This window comes from Corythoichthys intestinalis, chromosome 14 (assembly GCF_030265065.1).
Source record: "Corythoichthys intestinalis isolate RoL2023-P3 chromosome 14, ASM3026506v1, whole genome shotgun sequence".
Taxonomy (NCBI): domain Eukaryota; kingdom Metazoa; phylum Chordata; class Actinopteri; order Syngnathiformes; family Syngnathidae; genus Corythoichthys; species Corythoichthys intestinalis.
This window is the reverse complement of record NC_080408.1, coordinates 48,926,294-48,952,491: the sequence shown is the minus strand read 5'-3', so window position 1 is coordinate 48,952,491 and position 26,198 is coordinate 48,926,294. Positions and strand designations below refer to the sequence as shown.

General features: G+C 40.9%; 1 protein-coding gene across 1 annotated transcript in view; it reads left to right on the top strand.

Moving 5' to 3' along the window:
* Positions 1 to 9,809: 9,809 nt before the first annotated feature.
* LOC130929790 (AP-2 complex subunit mu-A-like) overlaps positions 9,810 to 26,198 on the top strand; it is a 38,021-nt gene continuing 21,632 nt past the window's right edge. The window contains exons 1-2 of the mRNA XM_057857292.1: positions 9,810 to 10,042; positions 15,672 to 15,793. Of these exons, the coding sequence (XP_057713275.1) occupies positions 15,720 to 15,793 (74 nt within the window). The 5' untranslated portion in view covers positions 9,810 to 10,042; positions 15,672 to 15,719. The remainder of the gene's footprint in view (positions 10,043 to 15,671; positions 15,794 to 26,198) is intronic.

Below are 26,198 nucleotides of genomic sequence, written 5' to 3'. Positions count from 1 at the left end.
CTTTGATGTAATGTCCTTTAAACTAGTCAAAATAAAGCTTAGTAGTGTGTTTGGCCTCTACATGCTTGTATGAGCTCCCTGCAAGGCCTGGGCGTGCTCCTGATTAGGTGGCGGATGTTCTCCTGAGGGATTTCCACTCAGATCTGGACCAGCACATCACTGAGTTCCTGGACAGCCTGAGGAGGACCAACCTGTCGTCCTGTAGGAGATTCCAGGAGACAGGTAGTTACACCAGGAGAGCTGGACAAGGCCGTAGAAGATCCTTAAACCCTCAGCAGGATCGGTATCCACTCCTTTGTTCAAGGAGGAATAGGATGAACACTGCCAGACCCCTACAAAATGACCTCCAGCAGGCCACTCTGTGAATGTTTCTGACCAAACAATCAGAAATGGGCTCCATAAGGATGGTCTGAGGGCCTGACATCCTGTTTAGAGCCCTGTACTCACTGCCAATCACCGTAGAGCTTAAGAAGCATTTGCCATTGACCACCAGAATTTGCAACTGCCACTGGCTCCGTTCTCTTCACCGATGAAAGCAGGTTCAACCTGAGCACATGCGACAGACGCGAAAAGGTCCGGAAATCCCATGGAGAACGTTATACTACCTGCAACATCATTCAGCATGACCGGTGTGGTGGTGGGTCAGTGATTGTCAGGGAAGGCATATCGCTGGATGGACACACAGACCTCTCGAGGTTAGATGATGGCACCCTGACTGCTATTTGGTATCGGGATGAAATCCTTGGACTCGTTGTCATAAGCTACGCTTGTGCAATGGGACCTGGGTTCCTCCTGGTCCACAATGCCGAACTTCATGTGGCTGTAGTATGCAACAGATCCTGGAGGAAGAAGGAATTGATAGCACTGACTGGCCCCCACGTTCACCTGACCTAAATCCAATAGAACACCTCTGGTACATTGTGTTTAGGTCCATCTGGCAAAGCCAAACACACATACACTACTGAGCCTCATTTTGACTTGTTCACACGAAAGTTTAATCAGCCTGTAGTGTGTTTTTGCATTTTCATTTTGAGTAGGGCTGCAGCTATCGATTATTTAAGTAGTCGATTAATCGATGAACCAGTTAGTTCGAATAAACAAGTAATCGGATAAGGAACATGAAAAATTAAAATACCCGAGTTGAGCCTCAAATGGTAAAAAATAATCAAATAAATAAGGATCTATGTACAACAAAAGAACAATGGCTAATTTATATAGCAAAAGTCCGCTAGCTAAAATGCTGTAAAACGCAAACGCTTTTTTTTTTTTTAACAATGCTCCTAGCAAATGTTCAGACACATATTCCCACAAAAAAAGGCTAAATATACCAATAAACTAAATTGCGAATGCGTTAAAAAAAAAAAAAAATTGGCTCAAAAAAAAAAACTTGGCTTATGTTAGTTTTAACATGCAGCAGCTGGATTCAGCCATGTGAAATGAAGCAGACTAGAGGGCAGTGTATCCACCCAAATCAATAAAACTAAATGCAAACACTTTCAAAATAAACCGTTACAATGCCACTTTGATTAAATGAATGCTCGAAGCAGCAAAATTTGAATCTTTTTTTTCTAATCAAATACTCGAGTTGATCGATTAATCGATGCAGCACTAATTTTGAGTATAACTCCAAATCCAGACCTGCATGGGTTGATACATTGATTTTCATCGATAATTTTTGTGTGCTTTTGTTATCAGCACATTCAAGTATGGAACGAACAAAGTACTGTATTTAATAAAAATATTTCATTCATTTATTTCTACAATGTGTTACGTTAGTGTTCCCTTTATTTTGTTTGATCAGTGTACAGAAAGTACAATACACCAGGGCTTTAAAAAATAATAATGAAAACATGGAATGTATAGCACATTCATCAAATGCGTAGGTTTCCATAAGGACGGCAGGGACTAAACACTACCAACTTTTCAGGATGCTCAAATTGTCCCCATCAACTTTTAAGCAACTTTATTTGCAATTTGCATTATACTGTATAATGACTTCAGTTATACAAGTAATTTAGAAAAACCCACCTCCTTAAAACTGGGGAGGGGGGGACTAATTCCCTTGTTTTCAGGGAAAATCTACTAATAAGTGAAATTATTATCCGCCTGTGCATCAAGTAAATTTTACTCAGATATCAGAAGAAAATAGCTAGCTGAAACTAAGCTTAACAGATTTATTTTAGGCAAAAAGTTTGCATATTTAATCTTTAAGGCAAGGCAAGGCAAGGCAAATTTATTCATATAGCACAATTCAACACAAGGCAATTCAAAGTGCTTTACATCACATGAAGACCATAAAAAACACATTTAAATCAACACAACGTAAAAACCAAGACAAATGATCGCATTTAATCACAGAATAAAAATAAATAAATAAAAATAAAACAAAAATAAAAATAAAGCAAAAACTATTACTAATAATAATCATTGAAATCAGCAATGGAGATAAGCACAAGAGGAATAGAAGGCAGGTAGGTTGAAATATGTAGACAGTTATGGATATGCAGTACCAAACAAAAGCGTTTTTAGCCCTGATTTAAAGGAGCTAACAGTTTGAGCATACTTCAGACGTTCGGGTAACTTGTTCCAGAGGTGAGGAGCATAATAACTAAATGCTGCCTCACCCTGCTTGGTTCTTGTTCTTGGAACATGCAGAAGACCCGTTCCAGACAACCTTAGGGGTCTAGATGTCTCATAGGAATCTAACAAGTCAAGCATGTTTATTTTGGTCCAAGGCCATTAGGTGTTTTGTAGACGAGCAGTAGTATTTTATAGTCTATCCTTTGACTCACTGGAAGCCAGTGTAGCGATTTCAAAACCGGTGTAATGTGGTCCAGCTTCCGTGTATTTGTGAGGACTCTGGCTGCAGCATTCTGTACTAGCTGCAGCTTCCTGACTGATTTTTTCTCAAGACCTGTAAATATACCGTTGCAGTAGTCCAATCTGCTGAAAATGAATGCATGCATAAGTTTTTCCATGTCTTGTTGAGTCAGAAGCCCCTTAATTCTGGTTATATTTTTTAGGTGGTAACAAGCGGATTTAGTGACGGACTTTAGATGGCTATCAAATTTTAGGTCTGAGTCAATAATTACGCCAAGGTTTCTGACATGATTTGTAGCTGTAAGTGACATTGTGCTAAGTTGGCTGCTTATCATTGACCTTTCCTTTTTTTGCCCAAAAATGATCACCTCTGTCTTCTCCACATTTAACTGGAGAAAATTCTGGCACATCCATTCATTGATTTGACGAATGCATTTACTCAGGGAGACTAAGGGACTATAATCATGTGGGGACACAGAAATGTACAGTTGTGTGTCATCTGCATAGGCGTGATAGGAGATGTCATACTGTTCCATTATCTGAGCTAACGGAAGCATATAGATGTTAAATAAGAGTGGTCCAAGAATTGACCCTTGAGGGACTCCACACGTGAATTTGGTTCGTTCTGACTGATAGTTTCCAATTGACACAAAGAAATCTCTATCATGTAAATAGGATGTGAACCACTGAAGAATAGTGTCAGTAAGCCCTACCCACTGTTCCAATCTGCTGAGTAGTATGTTGTGATCAGCCGTGTCAAATGCGGCGCTGAGATCCAATAGTAGCAGAACAGATGATTTGCCTGCATCGGTATTCCGACGAATATCATTTAGCACTTTGATAAGCACGGTCTCGGTGCTGTGTTGTGGCTGAAATCCAGACTGAAATGAGTTAAAAAGATTGTTTTGCATCATAAAAGTCTGGATCTGTTCAAACACAACCCTTTTGATAATTTTCCCCAGGAATGTCAGATTTGATATTGGCCTGTAATTACTAATGGTTGAGGCATCCAGATTAGGTTTTTTTTAGGAGAGGTTTTATTACTGCAGTTTTTAAAGTCTGAGGAAACTCTCCTGTTTGGAGGGAAGTATTTATAATCTGAAGTATGTCTGGGGCTATGCAATGAAACACAGTTTTGAAAAAGTTTGAAGGAAGGATGTCAAGGCAGCATGTTGTGGGCTTTAATTTCGACACAATTTCTGTTAAAGTGGCATAGTCCAGGAGGCTAAACTGTCTAAGATTGACGTGGGGAACATTTTGGGAGGCGTTTAGTGTAACATTTGTTAATCCGGAGTTGCACACAGTCTGTCTAATCTTTAGTACTTTGTGTGTAAAGAATGCTGCGAAATTATTACAGGACACCTCAGATGCCAATTCCTGAGGTATTGATGCTTGTGGGTTTGTCAGTTTGTCAACAACAGAAAATAGTGTGCGAGTATTGTTGGTGTTTCTACTAATGATCTCTGAAAAATATGATTGTCCAGCATTTTTCAGTTCCTGGTTGTATTTGCGAAGACTCTCTTTGTAGATATAAAAAACTACGAGTTTGTTTTTTCGCCATCTGCGTTCCGCTCGTCTACAAACTTGCTTTTGTTTTATAGCTAGTATGGCATTTCTCCAGGGTGACCTCTTCTTTCTTGACAAAGTTTTTGTCTTAATCGGGGCAATAGTGTCCATTAAAGTCATCACACTGGAACTGAAACTATTTACAAGTTCTTCCACTGGAGCTATTGTAGGGGTTAATGATGAGGCATAGGCCTGTGTGAATAACGCACATGTGTTATCACTTATGTAACGCTTCCTAATCACCTCTGTTTCCCTTTTCAGAGGATGGACAGGGGTGGTCATTTTAAACATAATGCAGTAGTGATCAGACAGAGCAACATCATTCACTGTGACCTCAGAGATGTTAAGACCTTTGGATATTATTAAGTCCAGTATGTGCCCTCTGTTATGTGTTGGAACTGTGACATGCTGAGATAAACCAAATGTATCCAAAATATTTAAAAGCTCTCTAGCACATCCTTCTTCAGGATTATCAACATGAATGTTAAAGTCACCCACTAAAACAACACAATCAAAGTCCATGCAGACGGAAGACAGTATTTTGGTAAGCTCATCAAAAAACATTGTGTTATACTTCGGTGGTCTGTAAATTGTTACCAAGGCAGCTCTGCAAGGGCTTTTTAGCTGAATGACAATATATTCAAAGGAATCAAACTGACCACATGAAATATTCGTGCATTGAAAACTGTCCCTGATCAGACTGGCAACCCCACCTCATTTCTTATGGGTTCTTGGCGCACTAAAGAAATTGAAGTTTGTGGGGGTTGCCTCAATCAGAACTGTCGAACTCTTATCTTGATCTAACCAAGTTTCTGTTAGGAACAACATGTCAAGGTTATGTTTGCTGATAAAATCATTAATTAAGAAACATTTGCCAGCTAAAGATCTAATATTTAGCAGAGCCAATTGGAGATGCCAGACTGGATTCACTGGTGAGTTTTGGGAATGACATACTATGCTTAACAGGTTGGCAGAGTTGATTGAACGTTTTTTTATTTCTCACCAGCCTAGCCCTTTTTTTGTTGTTTATCACCACTGGGATTGTTGAGCATACATACTGTACTCCATAAGGCCCCGGCTTTTGCTGGGACAGAACAGTCTTTGTAATGTTTAAAAAAAAAACTTGTCAGAAATGTTCTTAATTGAAAAACGGATATTGTTCAAAACCTTATTTAAAAGCATTTTTCTTGAATTAGGTGAGAAATCACCAACTTTTAGATGTATGGGCTTAACAAGAATAAATAAAAATATTTACTTTCAGTAAATGGAAGATTCTCAGTACGCATTAATCTGTTAAGTAGTCTTTAACACTCAAAACAAGATGGAAAAAATATTATTCCACTAGATTTAAGGAAAATTATCAGATTAAGAAATTGTTAAAAATTTGCAGTGTGAAAGTCAGTATAAATCAATACAGATTTATTTTGCATTAATCGTTTATTACAAATGGGATGCCACAGGGGTCTGTCGTTGGACCACTCCTTTTTACGTTATACATTAATAATATTATTCCTTCTAAGCAATATTGTAAGGTCCACTTTTTTGCTGATGAGTGCATTCTATATGCACCCGGTTCTTCCCCAGCTCTAGCTCTGACTCATTTACAGACTGCTTTTGATTCTTTACAAATATCTCTTCATAACCACAGATTAGTTTTAAATGAAAAAACTAAATACATGGTTTTCTCCACTTCTACCATTACTGACAATGACTTACCCGGAATCAAATCCCTAAAGGGTACCCAAATTACTCTCACTGACTCATACAAATACTTAGGAATTTGGATTGACAGTAATTTATCATTTAAAACCCATATTCATCATCTAATCCGTAAATTCAAATTCAAACTTAGCTTCCTGTATAGAATCAAAGGCTGTCTGTCAACTTCTAACCGAAAAACCATTGTGTAATCTTTTGTTTCTGTTCTTGATTATGGGGACATCCTGTATTGTCCTGCAGCTCCATCAACTCTTCATCAGTTAAACCCGGTCTATCACAGTGCACTACATTTCATCACCAATGACAATTTCTGCACCCATTATTGCACCCTTCATCAAAACGTAGGATGGTCTTCACTACAGTCAAGAAGAAATATCCACCTCATGTTATTCATCTATAAGGCTTTACTGTGCAAACTTCTTGGCGACCTCACATCTCTCCTGTCATTCAAATCCAGTAACTACAAAACATGATCAACTAACTACTTAACCCTAAACATTCCACTCACACGCACTAATGTTGGCAGAACTGGCTTTATTTATTATGCTCCTCTTAAGTGTAACGAATTGCAATCTACTCTTAAACTACAGTCAATCAATCATCTTGGTGATTTTCAATCTCTTTTGTCTAATGTTTTTACTGATTATTGTAACTGTTTTCTTTAGTGTATTTTGTGTTGTGTGATATTTGTGAATGTTTCTTTGTGCTCAGGCCTCTCTTGTAAAAGAGCTATTAATCTCAATGAGACTGCCATTAATCTCAATGAGACTGCCTGATAAAATAAAGACTAAATAAAAATAAAATAAACAAAAATTAGCGTATCAATTAGGAGTGTAACGGTACATGTATTTGTATTGAACCGTTTCGGTACGGGGTGCTCGGTTCGGAATGGAGGCGTACCGAACAAGTTTCTGACATAATGCTAGTGCTGTCAAATTTAGCGCGTTAACGGACGGTAATTAATTTTTTGAATTAATCACATTAAAATATTTGACGCATTTAACGCAAGCGCGAAATGACTCGCTCATGCATCTTATACTCCGACTGTTACGTACCACAGACGGCTCGCTAAGGGCGTAACATAAAACGAGCCACACACACAAGTTGCAAGTGGACCCAAATTTATTCACACAAGTCGACCACACCACTCAGAAGTGCAGTGGGCAGCGTGGGTAACGGTTAAATGTAAACATGGAAGAAAAGCAGGTTGGCCCTCTGGTTGGGGATTTCAAATTAAAAAAAGAATATAGATGGAACAACTCTCAGAAAATGTAAATAAGTTGGTTTGCCTCAGCGACTGGCTAGAGGATGAGTAGAGAAGAGGGCCACATTTATGTGTACACTACACACACTTTGCACACATTATAAATAATACTTTTTTTGTTACTGTTCTAAGGCTCTGTTGTGTGTTTGTTTTTGCAGAGAAAAAGAAAATGTCTTCAACAGAAACAATGTTAATGTTAATGCCATCTTGTGAATTTGTTATAATCAACAAATACTGTACTTATGTACAGTATGATGAATGTATAGACCCCACTCACATGACGTCACAACAACACCTCCGCGCCATATTGTCCGTCAGCTCGTCGTGTTTACGCATTACCGCTACGTAAATTCCTCCTATTATGGCGTGTTTTTCTGCTCGTTAACATTAATAATCAAAATGGTGAAGGCGTGTGTGGCGGTTGGTTGCAGTAACAGAGAAGATAGACGGAGAGACTTGAAGTTCTACCGTATTCCGAGAGACCCGGAGAGGAGAGCGAGATTGACTGCTGCAATTTGACGAGAAAACTGGGCACCAAACGATCACCACAGACTATGTAGTAGTCATTTTATATCTGGTAAGATGCATTTAATATATATTTAGAGGGTTTTGGGCTGACAACCACAATTAAGATCATTGCGAGGCTTATCGCCGACAACATACAGTTTCAAATTCAAGATGTTTATTTCTTCCGCCATCATTATTTTTTGAATAATATTTCGCTGGTACCAAGTGAAAGAAGCTGGCCTCGTCTACGGATCATCAGTTAAGCAGGGGTGTCCAAACTTTTTGCAAAGGGGGCCAGATTTGGTGTGGTAAAAATGTGTGGGGCTACCTTGGCTGATTTACGTAGAACAATATATTTAAACAAATTTTAGCAAACCCTTCTGTGTGTCACATTTGCTTTATTATTATTATTTTTAATTCATAATTTCAACAATCTCGCCTTTGTGGCGTTCTCTTTCGACACTCGGGCTCTTGCGAAATACTGCTGCTGTGAAATTAAACTAGCTTCAAATTGCTTTAATTTCTCGCTGCGTATCTTCCCTGTAATGTTGTCGTACATGTCAGCGTGTCTTGTTTGGTAATATCGCGTCACATCGAACTCTTTGAAAACAGCGACTGTCTCTTTGCAAATGAGGCAGACACAGTTGTTGCGTATTTTATTGAAGAAATAGTCCAATATCCACCTATCCTTGAAGCGTCGGCCATCGCAGTCAACTTTTTTTTTTTTTACTGATTGTCGCCATTTTAGAAAATTGGAAGTATAGGGTCACACGGGGTAATGTTGCTTAGAGTGCTGCTCTTAAAGTTTTTCAAAGTTTCGTGAGAATAGGCTGAGTTTCTGTGGACAAGATAGTTGTAGATATCAGGGTAGCAGATGTCAGGCAGAGACGGCGAAGACAGCGGGTCGAAAAATATCGATTTAGCCATCAAATACGGATCTGGCGAATGGATAGACTGAAGCTTTTCCACATAACGCCTTTTATGCAACGCATCCAATGAGTTTACAGCGTCTGAAAGCACTGGAGCTTCCATGAATTGCACTATAAATTGCACGACAAATTGAAACCATTGAGAATATGGATAAACAATGACGGACAATATGGTGGCCGGATACAGCGACATGTCATTGTGTGACGTTGGTGAGTGGGGTCTATATATCTGTCTTGTGTCTTATCTTTCCATTCCAAAAATAATTTACAGAAAAATATGGCATATTTTAGAGATGGTTTGAATTGCGATTAATTATTTTTTAAAGCTGTGATTAACTCGATTAAAAATTTTAATCGTTTGACAGCCCTAAATGTAACCCTTACTTTTCGAGGCTGTGGTCATAAAGTTAATATGAGAAACTTGAAACTGTTCAGTGTTGCTACCGTTCAATTTTGCACATCAGATATTTGTTTAAAGAAAAAGTCTGAGCCAATGTTATTTATTTTTATTTTGTTTTTCCAAAATATCTACATTTCAGAATATTGTATTTTCTATTTTTGAGCAGAATTCTAGCTTTTTATAGGCTAATGTTCCTATTGTTGAAAGCACAAAAGTGTGTAATAAACAACTAGCACATTTATATTTTGCATTTTGTTTTCTTACTGTACCAAAAATGAACCGAGGCGTGACCTCAAAACCGAAGTACGTACTGAACCGAGATTTTTGTGTACCGTAACACCTCTTCTATCAATTAAATAGGTTGATATTGGTGAGAAATGTAGCCCTGACCACCGTTCACCCAATCTATTTGGTCTTATTAATGTCCCGTCCACAGCAAAAAGTGTACATGCAGGTTATGCTGTTATATCGTCCCTTCCAATATTGAGACCAAACCTACGCCCTTGGCACAAATACAATATTTTAAATGTTTAGGATTTTTTTCCTCAGTTTATCGTGGTTAGGTCGTGTTTAGGATTTTTTTTTTTTCCCCCCAGTTTATCGTGGTCAGGCCTGGGTGCGGTTGTATTGTCGACTCAACGGTGGCAGCCGCGCCTTTTCCTGGCTTGGCGGAAAAGCTGTGCGAGTGTGCGTGTGCGGGTCAGCTGACATAACTGAGGACCAAAAGGAAGAAACCAACTAGCGGCTTTGGCGTAAACCGGGAACCTACTACTTGGAACCCTACGCGGAGGCCGAGCGCGGGGGACTGTGCCTGGGGGCGTCCGTGACAGAACGACGGTAAGCCCACCTGAAAATACGATTGTGTAAATTAACGTCTTTTATCGAGAAATATGTGCATATCCGCCGAAACATATCATTCAGGACTCGTGCTAATGTTAGCAACGTTAGCTATATGTAGGCGGCAAGCGAGCGTAGGACAGCGAGAGTGGAACGGAACTGCGGAGGATTTTTTGCTGTCAAATTAGAAGTGAAGCGTCATGTAATTGTCAGTTTGTCTGTGTCTCTGTGCGGTTTTTTCATGTTGCTTCATGTTTATAGTAGTACATTTGTAATTCATGTCGAAATGTAAAACTCTGTCATTTTTTTGCGTCTTATTTTCGCGCTACCGGAAACCGTTGCACGGTCGTTGGCAAGCTTGGCTAGCCAAATTAGCCAGCTAACACTATTTCTTCCTCGGGTGCTTCTCGTCCATCCATTTGACGATGAAGGTCAGTCGTACATTTGTGTATTGACATCAATGCAATATTTTAATCTTGCGAACAAAGCTATCGTTCCATTGTCGGCGCGGAAAGTAGAATAGATATGAAACTTTAATGAACGTAAGGAAATGGGCTGAGCGAGCAGACATCTTGACTCGGGGCCGATAGGAGGACCACTAAAGTCGACTCGTGACATGGTCATTTTTGTGTGTGTATGTGTGTCGCGACGCTGCTCAAATCCTACAGGGAATTATTTTCAGATAAGGGCAATTTTGCAAAAGATGCCTTGTTCTAAGTGGAATCCCCTCGTTTTGTTTGAACGGCCTGTATCCTGCAGGAATTCAAAGCATGTCCTTCTTTGGCTTCCCAGAATCTGCAGGGTTGGGATGCCATCGATATCGGTCTTTTTATATCGGAATGAATTACACCTGGAAATTGGGAGAAACCATATTTTTATGTTGTTATGCTGGAGGAAGGTTGCATTCAGTTGATTGTGTTCAATTTTTTTATTAGTCTAGTCGTAGCCAATTACAGGTTGGTGTCAGGGTGCTCCACAGTTTACTGCTAATCTGGTGTTAATCTCAAAGTGGAGGTAAACAAGGTGTCACAAGGGCAAGATTGGGCGTGAGTCTCGGTGAAGTACAGGTGAAATGTTAAACTTGACGAAAATGCATCCATAGGATGCAGTTTTGTGGTCATAACTAGGGGTGTGACAAAATATCGAAATGGTGATATATCGTGATAATTTGTATCCCAATAGGTTATCAATATGCTCCTGTCAAGAATCGAGATACCGTTATAAAAAGTTGTCAATTAAAAAAATTTTTTTTATAAAAAGGCAGCCATTCACGGTGCTCGACACCCAATCCATTTAGACTGGGAACGTTAGTTTATTCAAAACCAGAGCATTCACAGTCATTTGATCCAATTTTCGAGGCATTTACAGGTCACTTGCTTTTCATTTTAAGGCATTTACAGGTCATTTTCCTGTTGATTCCCACAAAAAACTGCTAAATAGACCTATAAACTGAATTACGAATGCATTAAAAACCATTAGCTCAAACAAAAACATATTTGGTCTTAACAGGGAGCAGTTGGATTCAGACATGTGAAATGAGTTTCTTAAAGCAACACTAGGTACAGTAACTTTTCAGTTTTGGTCGATTTAGCGACAAGATAGCGACGCAGGTGAACAAAATTGGTAATGTTTTGCCTTAACGAAGACTGCGTTTCCCTTGAGGACCAGCGCACACTGTTGTAAAATCCTGATCTCCTGGTCGCCTGCAGATAGATTAAACGACATGAATGATTCCAGGGGCTGTGTGAAGGATGAATAGTTGGGCTGCAGCTATGGATTCGTTGAGTCGATGAACTTGTTAGTGCTAGTAATTGAGTAACAAGATAAGGATCATAAAAAATTAAAATAACAGAGCTAAGCCTCAAACTGTCCGCTAGCTTAAATGCTGTCAAATACTTTTTTTTTTTTTTTTACAATGCTCTAAACAAATGGTTCAAACGCATATTCCTGCAAAAAACAGCTAAATATACCTATGAACTATATTATGAAGGCATTAAAAAAACATTAGTTTGAACAATAACTTAGCTTATGTTGGTCTTAACAGGGAGCAGTTGGATTCAGCAATGTGAAATGTGTTATGTCATATTCTTCGTTGCCACTAGAGGGCAGTGTACCCACCCAAATCAGTAAAACTAAACGCAAACACTTTTGAAACAAACCATTACAATCAATTAAACGAATACTCGAAGCGGAAAAAATTCATTTGAATCTTTTTTCTAATCGAATTACTCGAATTAATTGATTAATCGTTGCAGCACTAGAACTGTGGAACGTTTTCGATGAAACTAATAAAACTCTTTGCAAGGCTATAACAATCTCTACTACTCCTTCAAATAAGACTGCGTTTTCTTGTGCAACAAGTGGAATCCAGGCGAGTGGGCCAAGTTCTAGCGGTGACGAAGCTGGGTGAAGTTGCTCCCGGCTGGATTAAACGGCGACTGGCAGAGTGGGGGGTGGAAGTCGTGGGAAAAAAGGGACAAAAAGAGGACGTGTTCGTGCTGCAAACGTATTGTACTAAACCACAGCAAATGCACATGTTTGCATTTAAATACTACTGAATTGTTTACTGTTCATTTGATTCAACCCCAAACTACCGGTACTCACGCACGGGCTCAAATGCACTGTACTCAACGTGACACGGGTATCAATGGAAAGCAACTTCAGAACGAGCGTGGAGCAGCGATGAAGCACATTTATTTTCCTTCATTTACTAATTTCTATATTTCCCTAGTACCTCAAAATACTTCCAAACTGCTGACATGTTGGCTGTGAGCCAGTAGTGTTAGTGCGCTATGTTTTGATGACGTCATCACAAGAGGACTATGGTTCTTCCCTCTTTTCGATGGTAAACTTTGGGCCTTTTAACCGAAAACCGAAAATGCAATTTTAACTATTTTCGGCCAAAAGTTTTCGGTCACTTCTCTACAATTTCCTTTTTTTTTCTTTTTTTTAAAGAAAACATCTTGAATAGAAAAGGAAAAAACTGCAGTTATTTTTTAAATTAAAAACAAAAAAGGAAATTTGTTAGTAATGCTATTTATCAACTTTTGTTTTCTTAATATTTTTTAAAGTTATTTATTCATATATACAGTGTATCAAAAAGATAGTACACCCTTCGCATTTATGCAGATATTTAAGTATATCTTTTCATGGGACAACACTGACAAAATGAGACTTTGACATAATGAAAAGTAGTCTGTGTGCAGCTTATATAATAGCGTTAATTTATTTTCCCCTCAAAATAACTCAAAATATAGCCATTAATATCTAAACCCCTGGCAACAAAAGTGAGTACACCCCTTAGTGAAAGTTGTCAATATTAACATACAACATGTCAACTGTCAATATTTGGTGTGGCCACCACTATTATCCAGAACTGCCTTTACTCTCCTGGGCATGGAGTTGACCAGAGCTTCACAGGTTGCCACCGGAATGCTCTTTCACGCCTCCATGACGACGTTGCGGAGCTGCCGGGTATTTTAGAATCTGCGCACCTCCACCTTCCGCTTGAGGATCTCCCAAAGATGCTCTATTGGGTCCAAGTCTGGAGATATGCTTGGCCAGTCCATCACCTTTACCCTCAGCCTCTTCAGTAAAGCAGTGGTCATCTTGGAGGTGTGTTTGGGGTCATTGCCATGCTGGAACACTGCCCTGCGACCCAGTTTCTGGAGGGGCGGGGGGATCATGCTCTGCTGCAGTTTTAGCAGAACATGTTGGAGTTCATGTTTCCCTCAATGGAATGTAACTCTCCAACACCTGCAGCACTCATGCAGCCCCAGACCATGACATTTCGGGCATTTTGCGGGCTTTCCTGTGTACCGTCTTCAGAAGAGGCTTCCTCATGGGGTGACAGCCATGCACACCAATTCGATGTAGAGTGCAGTGTATGGTCTGAGCACTAACAGGCTGACCCCCCCCCACCTCTTCAATCTCTGTAGCAACGCTGACAGCACTCTTGCGACAATCTTTCAAAGAAAGCATTTGGATGTGACGCTCAGCACGTGCGCTCAGCTTCTTTGGACGATCAACCTGAGGCCTGTTCTGAGTGGACCCTGCTCTTTTAAAACGCTGGATGATCTTAGCCACTGTGCTGCAGCTCTGTTTCAGGGTGTTGACAATCATCTTGTAGCCTTGGCCGTCTTCATGTAGCACAACAATACGTCTTTTAAGATCCTCAGGGAGTTCTTTGCCGTGTGGTGCCATGTTGGAACTTCAGTGACCAGTATGAAAGAGTGTGAGAGCTGCACTACAAATTTGAACACACCTGCTCCCTATGCACACCTGGACCTAGTAACACTAACGAGTCACATGACATTTTGGAGGGAAAATGACAAGCAGTACTCAATTTGGACATTAAGGGATGTCGTTTCTAAGGGGTGTACTCACTTTTGTTGCCAGGGGTTTAGATTTTAACGGCTTTATTTTAAGTTATTTTTAGGGGAAAATAAATTAACTCTAATATATAAGCTGCACACAGACTACTTTTCATTGTGTCAAAGTGCCATTTTGTCAGTGTTGTCCCATGAAAAGATAGACTTAAATATCTGCAGAAATGCGAGGGGTGTACTCACTTTTGTGATACACTGTAACCTTGAAATGAGGGGTGGGGGACCAACAGGTTGCTACCAAAATCTTCCACTAGAATAGTGTCTGTGCTTCCATTGACAGCGCTAGACTTCCGATCCATTTTGACGGTCGATTGCACTGAAACAGAGTATTCGCAGCCAGTGTTTTATAGGCATTTATAGGTCACTTCATGTTAATTTTAGGGCATTTACATGTCACTTTGTTGATTTTCAGTCACTTCCTAAGTTCCTATTCATTTGGGGACATTCTTTGGTTACTTCTTGTTTAGTAACTCATATAAACAGTAAATGGCTCAGAAAAGCCCCAAAATCAACAAGAAGTGACAAAAAAACAATACATTGTAAATCTGAGGCAAGGCAAATTTAGTTATATAGCACAATTCAACACAAGGCAATTCAAAGTGCTTTACATCACATGTAGATCATGAAAATCACATTAAAATTAATAGAACGTAAAAAAAAAAAGACAATCGAAATAGGAAATAAAATTATACATAAAAACTGCATTTATTCACGAATAGAATAAAAATAAAACACTACTACTAATAATAATTGAAATCAACAATGGAGATAAGAATAGAAAGCAAATAGAATGAAATATATAGATAGTGATGGATATGCAGTCCTAAACATGAGCTATGTATCAATAATTGTTGTATCCCCATATCGTGCGATCATCGTTTTCGTGAGCCTGGTATCGCATATCGTTTCGTGAGGTACCCAGAGGTTCCCACTCCTACTTTTTTTTTTTTTTCCTCAAATTTTTTTTTAATGACCAAAAATAGTCACTTGTCCTGTAAAGATTAAAACCACTCTATCTGAAAGCATTATTTTTTAAAAAATATTCTCACTTAACTTGAAATTTCTTTGAATTACATTTCACAGTTAAAGACTGCGTACTCGTAAGATCGTAGTTTGCAGCTGCAGGCAGGGTCTATTCAGCTAACAATGATGTGTGTCAAATGGACAAATGTCTCTCTGTCATGATGTTCTCTAACGCAGGCTTCCCCTTTCCTTCCTTCCTCCACTGTGTCTTTTTTCAGGCAGAGTTTGTTTTCATCATGGCCTGTTGGGTCTGAGACGCAGCCATCATGATCGGAGGATTGTTCATCTACAACCACAAGGGGGAGGTCCTCATTTCTCGGGTCTACCGAGATGACATAGGGTAAAAAATATATTTACCTATTCCTTAATTCATTGACGGTGATATACGTTCAATCCATTTTGTCTGGGAGAGTATCATCTCCCAGTCAAAAGACATTGGACGTCTTGGGCCGTCAATGGCAGCCGAAGAATCTCAAAACAACAACCCCCCCGCCCCACAAATAAACATCCTTTAACTTCGCAAATATCTGTGTTACATCATCTTCCCAAACTAAAATAATTGCAAATTTTGTCACAATTTTCATGGGTAAAGGTAGTGAAGAAGGGGAAAAAAAGTGGATTTTCTCTTTTTACAGGTTCTTATATCCTCTTAACGAACAGGAGATGACGACACAAAATGCACGGACAAAAATAAAGCATTAATCACCTAAGATATATACATTTATTAAGGAAAGTAGGACTATTTTCTCTTGATTAGTCGGCATTTTTTTAATTACGATTAGTCGACTAATCTAATATTTTTTTTAATTTGATTTAATTTTTTTCAAACTAATCTAGCAATTAAGTTTTTGTTGACACTTATTAATTCACAAAACCATTTTGGAACACTGAAATTATTAAAGTGCAAATAAACATGTAAATAATAATAAATCACAAATAATAAGCTCAAATGCTGATAGCATTAACTAGTTCAAAAGAATGGAATGTAAAAACTTCACTGACTTCACCTTTCCAACATGATTCAAAACAATTCTTTAAAAAAATCTTGCATAAATATTATAGTGTACTACTATATATACTGTAATAGTACTATAATAATTAAAACAATTATTCATTGCCAGTCAGTTTTCATAAAGGGTGTATTTTAAAACTATTCTTAGTGGAGAATCTGAATTCTGAAGTATGTGAGATTAACTCCAGAAATCATTGTTGAACACAACGTGCTTTTATTTTGAAATGTTCACCAGAGAAAGGTTCACGAAACCGCTAACCGTAAGCTTTACACTCCGTAAAAAAGTGCACTTTTCGTCATTGCGTGTCCATCCATCCATCCATCCATTATCTTCCGCTTAATCCGGGGTCGGGTCGCGGGGGCAGCAGCTTTAGCAGGGAAGCCAGACTTCCCTCTCCCCAGCCACTTCAGCCAGCTCCTCCGGCGGGATTCCAAGGCGTTCCCAGGCCAGCCGAGTGACATAGTGTCTCCAGCGTGTCCTGGGTCGACCCCGGGGCCTCCTGCCGGTGGGACATGCCCGGAACACCTCTCCAGGGAGGCGTCCAGGAGGCATCCGAACCAGATGCCCGAGCCACCTCAACTGTCTCCTCTCAACGCGGAGGAGTAGCGGCTCGACACCAAGCCCCTCCCGGATGACCGAGCTTCTCACCCTATCTCTAAGGGAGAGCCCGGACACCCTGCGGAGGAAACTCATTTCGGCCGCTTGTATCCGGGATCTTGTTCTTTCGGTCACGACCCACAGCTCGTGACCATAGGTGAGGGTAGGAACGTAGATCGACTGGTAAAGCGAGAGCTTTGCCTTTTGGCTCAGCTCCTTCTTCACCACAACGGACCGGTGCAGAGTCCGCATCACTGCAGACGCTGCACCGATCCGCCTGTCAATCTCCCGCTCCCTCCCACCCTCACTCGTGAAAAAGACCCCAAGATACTTGAACTCCTCCACTTGGGGCAGGATCTCATCCCCGACCCGGAAAGGGCATGCCACCCTTTTCCGGCTGAGGACCATGGTCTCGGATTTGGAGGTGCTGATCTTCATCCCAACCGCTTCACACTCGGCTGCGAACCTTCCCAGTGAGAGTTGGAGGTAATGGCTTGATGAAGCCAACAGCACCACATCATCTGCAAAAAGCAGAGATGCAATGCTGAGGTCACCAAACCGGAAACCCTCAACACTTCGGCTGCGCCTAGAAATTCTGTCCATAAAAATTATGAACAGAATCGGTGACAGAGGGCAGCCTTGGCGGAGTCCAATCCTCACTGGGAACGAATTCGACTTACTGCCGGCAATGCGGACCAGACTCTGACACCGGTCGTACAGGGACCGAACAGCCCTTACCAAGGGGCTCGGTACCCCATACTCCCGGAGCACCCTCCACAGGATTCCCCTAGGCACACGGTCGAACGCCTTCTCCAAATCCACAAAACACATGTAGACTGGTTGGGCGAACTCCCATGCACCCTCGAGGACCCTGCTGAGGGTGTAGAGCTGGTCCACTGTTCCACGGCCGGGACGAAAACCACACTGCTCCTCCTGAATCCGAGATTCGACTTCCCGACGGACCCTCCTCTCCAGCACCCCTGAATAGACTTTACCGAGGAGGCTGAGGAGTGTGATTCCTCTATAATTGCAACACACCCTCCGGTCCCCCTTTTTAAAAGGGGGGACCACCACCCCGGTAGGGATGGGAATCGAAATCCGATTCCAATTCGGAACCGGTTCCGAGTGTTTCGAGGCCTCGACATCACAATGAAAAAGCCTTAACGATCCCTTTAACGATTCCTAAAGACGCGTATTGCGTCGTGACGTGTCTTGTTGTCCAGACGCATCAAACTAGCATGGCGCCAAGAACCACTCGCTCCAAAGTTTGACTACACTTCACCAGGAAAGAGTGTGAAAATGAAAGGTTACGACGGGTAAGCACGAGCATTGCAGCCATAAACATAACAATGACACCACGTAGGTTCAAACGCTCGAAAGTGTGTCTTCACTTCACGAGGAAAAAATACAACAAAGCGACTTGCAGTCATTGCAAGGTGGAGGTAACTGCATCGGGAGGGAATACGACTGCGCTGTCCTCAGAGAGGCTAAAGCTCAGTTCTGGCTATACAGCTAGCTAAACTCCCAAATGACGATGTACAGCTAGCTAAACTCCCAAATGACGATGTAGAAGACGTTGGTATAATTTGCTGACTTTATTCAACCATCACTTGAAGAGTGAAACTAAGAATAGAAATGAAACAAATCAATTTCGTCCCCAATAACAAACAGGTTTGCATCAACGTAAATCAGCGATGATTAGCTGCTAATAACAGTATGGTTAGCATTCGTTCGCTAGCATTAGCACATCGTTCAAACCACTACACAACTGGATTTAAGTGTCCGATCGCGAGTGGAAACACAACAACAACAACAACACAAAAGATGATACATACAGGCGTTGCCTCTGTAGATATTAACATTAACAAAGAACGTAGGCTCGTAGAAGTGTTTCCCTCTCTCACTTTGCTCGCTCACTCGCTTGGATGCGGCATTTCTTCGGGTGCCAAAACTGCGGCCCGCGGCCCAAATACGGCCCGCCTCCACATTTGGTCTGGCCATTTTGAATTTTTTTTTTTTTCTCAATCGTGTTATTTATTTCCTGGCCTTTTTCCTTGAAGAATTCAGAGAGGGTTATTTGGTTATTATCTATTTAATTAATAGTGTTTTTATTATTAATTATCATTATTATATTATTATTTTTATTTTATTTACTTTCATTCCGTGAAGAATCCAGAAAGGGTTATTTGATTGTGGCTTTCTGAAAAACAATAATTTTTTACATTTATGCACTTCTGCAATCGTCACACTTTTTCTGTTACAAACTGACCCCGGCCCCTCATCAGAGAAGGGAAAAGTTATGTGGCCCTCACAGGAAAAAGTTTGGGGACCCCTGCTTTAACACATATTGCCAAAGGCAGAACAACAACCTATCTGCCAATATATACCAATATTTTTTATTTCTATTAGATAAATGTTTCAGTAAAATGTTACACATTCTTGTGTATTTGCCACTTATTGCCACAGTTAGCATTGAGGCTTTGGGCCTCTTTTGATTTCGTTGTGAGTTTGTAAGGTTGTGAGTTCTGATTAAACAAACTCGATGCCAATCAAAACGTTTGTTCTTCTTTTTCCCCAAATTAGAATCGATAAGAGAATCGATAAAGAATCGAATCGTTAAGCAATATCGATAATGGAATCGTAATCGTAAAAATCCTATCAATTCCCATCCCTACACCCCGGTCTGCCAATCCAGAGGCACTGTCCCCGATGTCCACGCGATGTTGTAGAGGTGTGTCAGCCATGACAGCCCTACAACATCCAGAGCCTTTAGAAACTCCAGGCGGATCTCATCCACCCCGGGGCCTTGCCACCGAGGAGCTTACCAACCGCCTCAGTGACTTCAACCCCAGAGATTGAAGAGCCCACCTCAGAGTCCCCAGACTCTGCTTCCTCAAAGGAAGGCGTGTCGGTGGAATTGAGGAGGGCTTCGAAGTATTCTCTCCACCGACTCACGACGTCCCGAGTCGAGGTCAGCAGTACACCATCTTCACGATACACAGTGTTAATAGTGCACTGCTTTCCTCTCCTCAGACGCCGGATCGTGGACCAGAATTTCCTCGAAGCCGTCCGGAAGTCGTTTTCCATGGCCTCACCGAACTCCTCCCATGTCCGAGTTTTTGCCTCGGCGACTGCCGAAGCCGCAGTCCGCTTGGCCAGCCGGTACCTGTCAGCTGCCTCCGGAGTCCCTCAGGCCAAAAAGGCCCGATAGGCCTCCTTCTTCAGCTTGACGGCATCCCTTACCGCTGGTGTCCACCAGCGGGTTCGGGGATTGCCGCCACGACAGGCACCAACCACCTTACGGCCACAGCTCCGATCGGCCGCCTCAACAATGGAGGTGCGGAACATGGCCCACTCGGACTCAATGTCCCCCACCTCCCTCGGGACAAGGGAGAAGTTCTGCCGGAGGTGGGTGTTGAAACTCTTTCTGACAGGGGATTCTGCCAGACGTTCCCAGCAGACCCTCACAATACGTTTGGGCCTGCCAGGTCTGGCCAGCAACTTCCCCCACCATCGGAGCCAACACACCACCAGGTGGTGATCAGTTGACAGCTCCGCCCCTCTCTTCACCCGAGTGTCTAAAACATGTGGCCGCAAGTCCGATGACACGATTACAAAGTCGATCATTGAACTGCGGCCTAGGGTGTCCTGGTGCCAAGTGCACATATGGACATCCCTATGTTTGAACATGGTGTTCGTTATGGACAAACCGTGACGAGCACAGAAGTCCAATAACAGAACACCACTCGGGTTCTGATCGGGGGGGCCGTTCCTCCCAATCACGCCCCTCCAGGTCTCACTGTCATTGCCCACGTGAGCGTTGGAGTCCCCCAGTAGAACGAGGTAGTCCCCAGAGGGGGCGCTTTCCAGCACACCCTCCAAGGACTCCAAAAAGGGTGGGTATTCTGAGCTGCTGTTTGGTGCATAAGCGCAAACAACAGTCAGAACCCGTCCCCCCACCCGAAGGCGGAGGGAGGCTACCCTCTCCTCCACCAGGGTAAACCCCAACGTACAGGCACCAAGCCGGGGGGCAATAAGTATGCCCACACCTGCTCGGCGTCTCTCACCGTGGGCAACTCCAGATTGGAAGAGAGTCCAACCCCTCTCGAGAGGATTGGTACCAGAACCCAAGCTGTGTGTGGAGGAGAGTCCGACTATATCTAGTCGGAACCTCTCTGCCTCACACACCAGCTCAGGCTCCTTCCCTGCCAGAGAAGTGACATTCCATGTCCCAATAGTTAGCTTCTGCAGCTGGGGGTTGGACCGCCAAGGCCCCCGCCTTTGGCTGCTGCCCAACTCTCTGCGCACCCGACCCCTTTGGCCCCTCCCACAGGTGGTGAGCCCATGGGAAACATGTAATGTCAGTTATACAGTTTTTTACATTTGCAAATGCTGTTAACCAGCCATTTTTCATGTTTGAAGTGTCACCTTTGAACCGCAAGTTTGCGTTTTGTCTTTTTTCCCCATTAGCCTCAATGTAGCAATGTTAACATTTACAGTATTTAATATAGATGTTTCCTTATTTTGTGTGTCTGAATTTTAATTCTACGGCGTGTTGATGACCAAAAAAAAACATCCGTGAAAGGAACTGGAGTCTCGTATGCCATCAACACGCATGTGTACACGCATGCGTTAATGTATGCACCCACGCACGCACGCGGCAATAAAACACAGCCATGAAAATGACCACCCTCATTTTCATTTACCGTGTGGTAAATGGACTTATTACATATCGCAACAGGCTTAGCAACTTCAATAAAAAAATTGTTGTTAGTTAGTTCGATGGATGATCTGCCAGCTTGCCAGTCTCCTGTCGTCTATCAAAATTCCAACTGGGTGACGGCGCTTTAGGTGTTCTTTCACGGCCGACGTGCTGCCTGGTATGCAAGCTTGGCATTGAAGAGACAGGACACAACAGCCACACTGGTGCACTTTTTTTTGGCTTTGTGCCGCTTTTCCTGCTTGCAAACCGAGCGTCCGCCATGCTCAACTTTCCACGCATATATTGGTTTTAACCCTTCATTAACCGTCGATTGGATGTTGTGCTCGTCGACGCATTTACGTCATCGATGACATCGACTAGTCGGGACAGCTCTAAAAGAAAGATTAAAAATTAAAAGCTGGCCGGCCAGGACAAATCTGCCACGAACCTTCAAGATGTTACAGTTTATCTTTGTTATTCTAGAAACCGTGGAAGAACACTGGTAAAAAGAATGTTGACTTCTCAGTGACCTTGGACACGACACTCCTTGTATTCAAAACAATATTCGTCTCCGATACAAAGTAGACAGAACGTAATGCTATGAGACAATAAATGGTTATGTATAACGATGGGAAATAAAAAGATATGTTTACGTGGATAACAGGAAATATAGCTACAATAGGTAATAAAAATTTTGACAAATTTGCAATTAGTTGTATGTTAACTGCTAAGTTAAATATGGCTTTTTGAATAATCGCAATGTAGCTATTAAAAATGGTGACAAATTGACAATTATCAACTTTGAAAAATGTGATGGATTGGCGATTTATCACAAATTGGCCGGCCAATTTGTGATTAATCGCCACTTGACAATGGAAGAATGCGATCAATCGTGAGTAATCATTAGTTGCCATCGACCGCAATAGAAGTCCAATCTATTTGAACTAGAACGCCTGAACGTGAATGATTATGGTTGAGTGCCATTGAAGGCAATAGAGGTCCAATCCGTTTTGACTGGGAGAAGCTGTTCGTAAATGATTGCTGCAAGCCTTCCCAGTCAAAATGGATTGGACGTCGAGCACCATCAATCGCAGCCAAAGCATCTCACAAAAAGGCCACCCCGAACAAAGTACTTTTAGCTTTGCAACAGTGTTGCTTTCGTCAACGCTGACGACAGCGAAAATATATCGTTTTTTTTCATGACGATGACAAGACAACAATGAGCTAAACACGTGTTTTGGGGGACTGAAACATAACAAGACATGACAAGAACGAGACGAAAATGCGCAATAGCTTCCGTCACATGTTCACAATATGTGACATTTTATGTGTAGTTAGCCTGCATGTAGTCATGTCTGATTGTATCAGTTGTGATGTGCTGCGAAGCCACGCCCCTTCCTGACTCCCCAGTGTGTCGTCACCAGTCTCCATGCAGGCTTGCACACATGGTAACATTTGTTTTTCTTGGCCACAGCGAATATTTAATGGTGGTTTAGCCTTTATAGGTCTGTGCTGAGTGATCGTCAAAAACCAAATGTAACTCGTAGCGTTAGCATAGCATTAACGGCGAGCGTCCTCTTAAACCTTAACGGCGAGCGTCCTCTTAAACCTTCTTTATTGAAAATAATATAGTTTTCCTGCTGAGCATGTATTATCACCAAGTTGGTGTTGTCCTTGTAGATAAACGCTACAATATGGGCTCGTCTGTCAGTGTTCATTCGAAATAGTTGGAAAATTTTATTTTTGGAGAAAATTTAATTTTACAGACAAAAACATTTTTTTGTCAACATCGACTAAAACTAGATGAAATTAGTCTGTAATTTTCGTCAACAAAACCAGATTTTAAGATGACTGAAATATGACAAATAAGTATTATCGTCCAAAGGACTAAGACGAAAATTAAAAGGGCTGCCAAAAACAACACTGCTCTCCAAAAGTAAACACTTATATTGCACATCTTGCCAATCCAAAGTTTATTAAACCTGTTGCAACGAAATTTATAATTAAAATATATATATATGGCGGAAAACACAGACAAGGTTGAAAAAGCAGTTTCTACTCTTGCACCCCTCTTTAAAATAAACTGCTGTACTTTAAGCCAAAAGAACTATTGTGTTTGATAGATGCTGCCATAGCAGATTCATAGCGCATTAAGCCCACAAACTATTTTTAATTTGTCCATTTTACCCTGGAAACCTCTGTTTACAGACGTCACGCAGCCGCTTTTGTTTCAACCTAGCCATAAAAAAAGGTAATTAATCGTTTTTATTATTCGAAATGTCTGTCATTTTCAGCTTAGAATCATTAATTGATGTCTAATATTTAGTAAAAAAAAAAAAAAAAAAAAAAACAACTTTAAAACATTCACTCGCGTATTTTAAACTTTTAAACAAATTACGTCACAATGAAAAAATTAGCATCTGTTAATAAGTCACGGATATCTAACTCATAACTATCGCTTAATTATATATATTTTTTCGTTACTGTCGCATTTTCCCCAATATTATAGATGATAAATAATCGATCCAAACAAAGAAAAATTGAAGGAAAAAAAAAAGTTTAAAAGGGTAAATATATGAAAATGAAAATCTTGACCACTCCTTGATGTATGCAATCTGCATCGCGACCCTTGTTATATTACCATGTTTCACCCATGAAATCCGGCTGTGGCCATTCACAGCTGTGTCTTGACACTCGGTGATACATGCTACATGGAGTTTTGGGATCTAAAAGAGGCAAGTATGCAATAATTTCTCGTTAAAATCATGACGTCTCTAATTATGCTCTCGCGTGCTCTCACCTCCAGTTAGGGTTTTGCTGTTCAATTTTATTTATTTATTTATTTATTTATTTTTTAGCCCTGCCACATATAAGGCGGAAAACACTCAGGTGACTTAAAAGTTCCGCTCTGAGACCCCCAATTTGGCCAAATTTCAAAGTTGTCCGATATGCATATGTGATACATCATTGGAAAGCTTAAAATCTCAATTTTCTGGGGGAAGAAAAATTTTGAACAGGAGGGCAATTTGAAAAAAATATATAAATATTTTTTTAAACAGCAAAAGGTGAGAGCACGCGAGAGCAGAATTAGACGCCATGACTTTAACGAGATATTATCGCATAATTACCTTGTTTCGATCCAAAGACTCCATGTAGCATGTATCACTGAATGTCAAGGACACAGTTGTGAATGGTCACAGCTGGATGTTTTGGGGATTTTATGGGTGAAACATGGTAATATAACAAGGGTCGCGATGCAGAAATCCCAGACATCAAGGAGTGGTCGAGATTTTGTTTTTCATATATTCACCCTTATAAACGTTTTTTTTTTTTTTTTTTTTTTGTCAATTTTTCTTTGTTTGGATGGATTATTTATCATCTAACATATCGGAGAAAATGCGACAGTAACAAAAAAATGCAGTTAAGCGAGAGTTGTGAGGTAGATATCTGTGACTTTTTTACAGACACCATTTTTTTCCATTGTGACATAATTTGTTTAAAAGTTTAAAATATGTGAGTGAATCATTTTTTAAAGTCTTTTTTTTTTTTTTTTGAACGAAATATGAGACATCAATTAATGATTCTAAGCAAAAAACGACAGACATTTTGAATAATAAATATAATTAATTAGCTTCGTTTTACGGCTTGGTTAAAACGAGCGGTTGCACGACGTCTGTAAACGAGGGTTTTCAGGGTAAAACGGACAAATTAAAAATAGTTCGGGGGCTTAATGCGCCATGAATCTGCTATGGCAGCAAATATAGACATATTGTTCTATCAAACACAACAGTTGTTTTGGCTTAGAATACAGCAGTTTCTTTTAAAAAGGAGTGCAAGAGCAGAAACTGCTTTTTCAGTCTTGTCTGTGTTTTCCGCTATATATATTTCCAGCAATTGCCATTAAATACACAGAGCAGCCACACATCCAAACAGAGCATGCTGTCAAAATGGTTGTATTATGACATCCTAATCAACACCACGTGTCTGTGTACATCATGCACAAAAATGTGTCTTGTGCATTTTTGCTATTCTTCATCCTCTTTTCCCTTTTTTTAATCACCACTTTCCTCCATCTGTCCATATTGGCCCCTGTAGGAATCGGTAAGAGAAACTCATACCTAAAAAAGCATGACCCCTCCCACACACTTCTGCCCTCACATGGCCATAAACCAAAAAGACCCTCCTGCCAAACCTAAACTTGCATGCCAATGAATTTTCACACCGTAAACGTTCCTCAAGCATGAGTCACCTGCCATGAAACGAATCCCACCTACACAGACTGATGGAAAGGAGCCAAGAAAAACGTACACAGAAAAGGCGCTATTGGTGCATTAGCATGGAATTTGCGCATGGGATTTGTTGGAAGAAAGCAAAAGCCTTCTAGAACCACTTTAAAGATAAGATGAATTATCTACAGTCTGAATAATCACGGG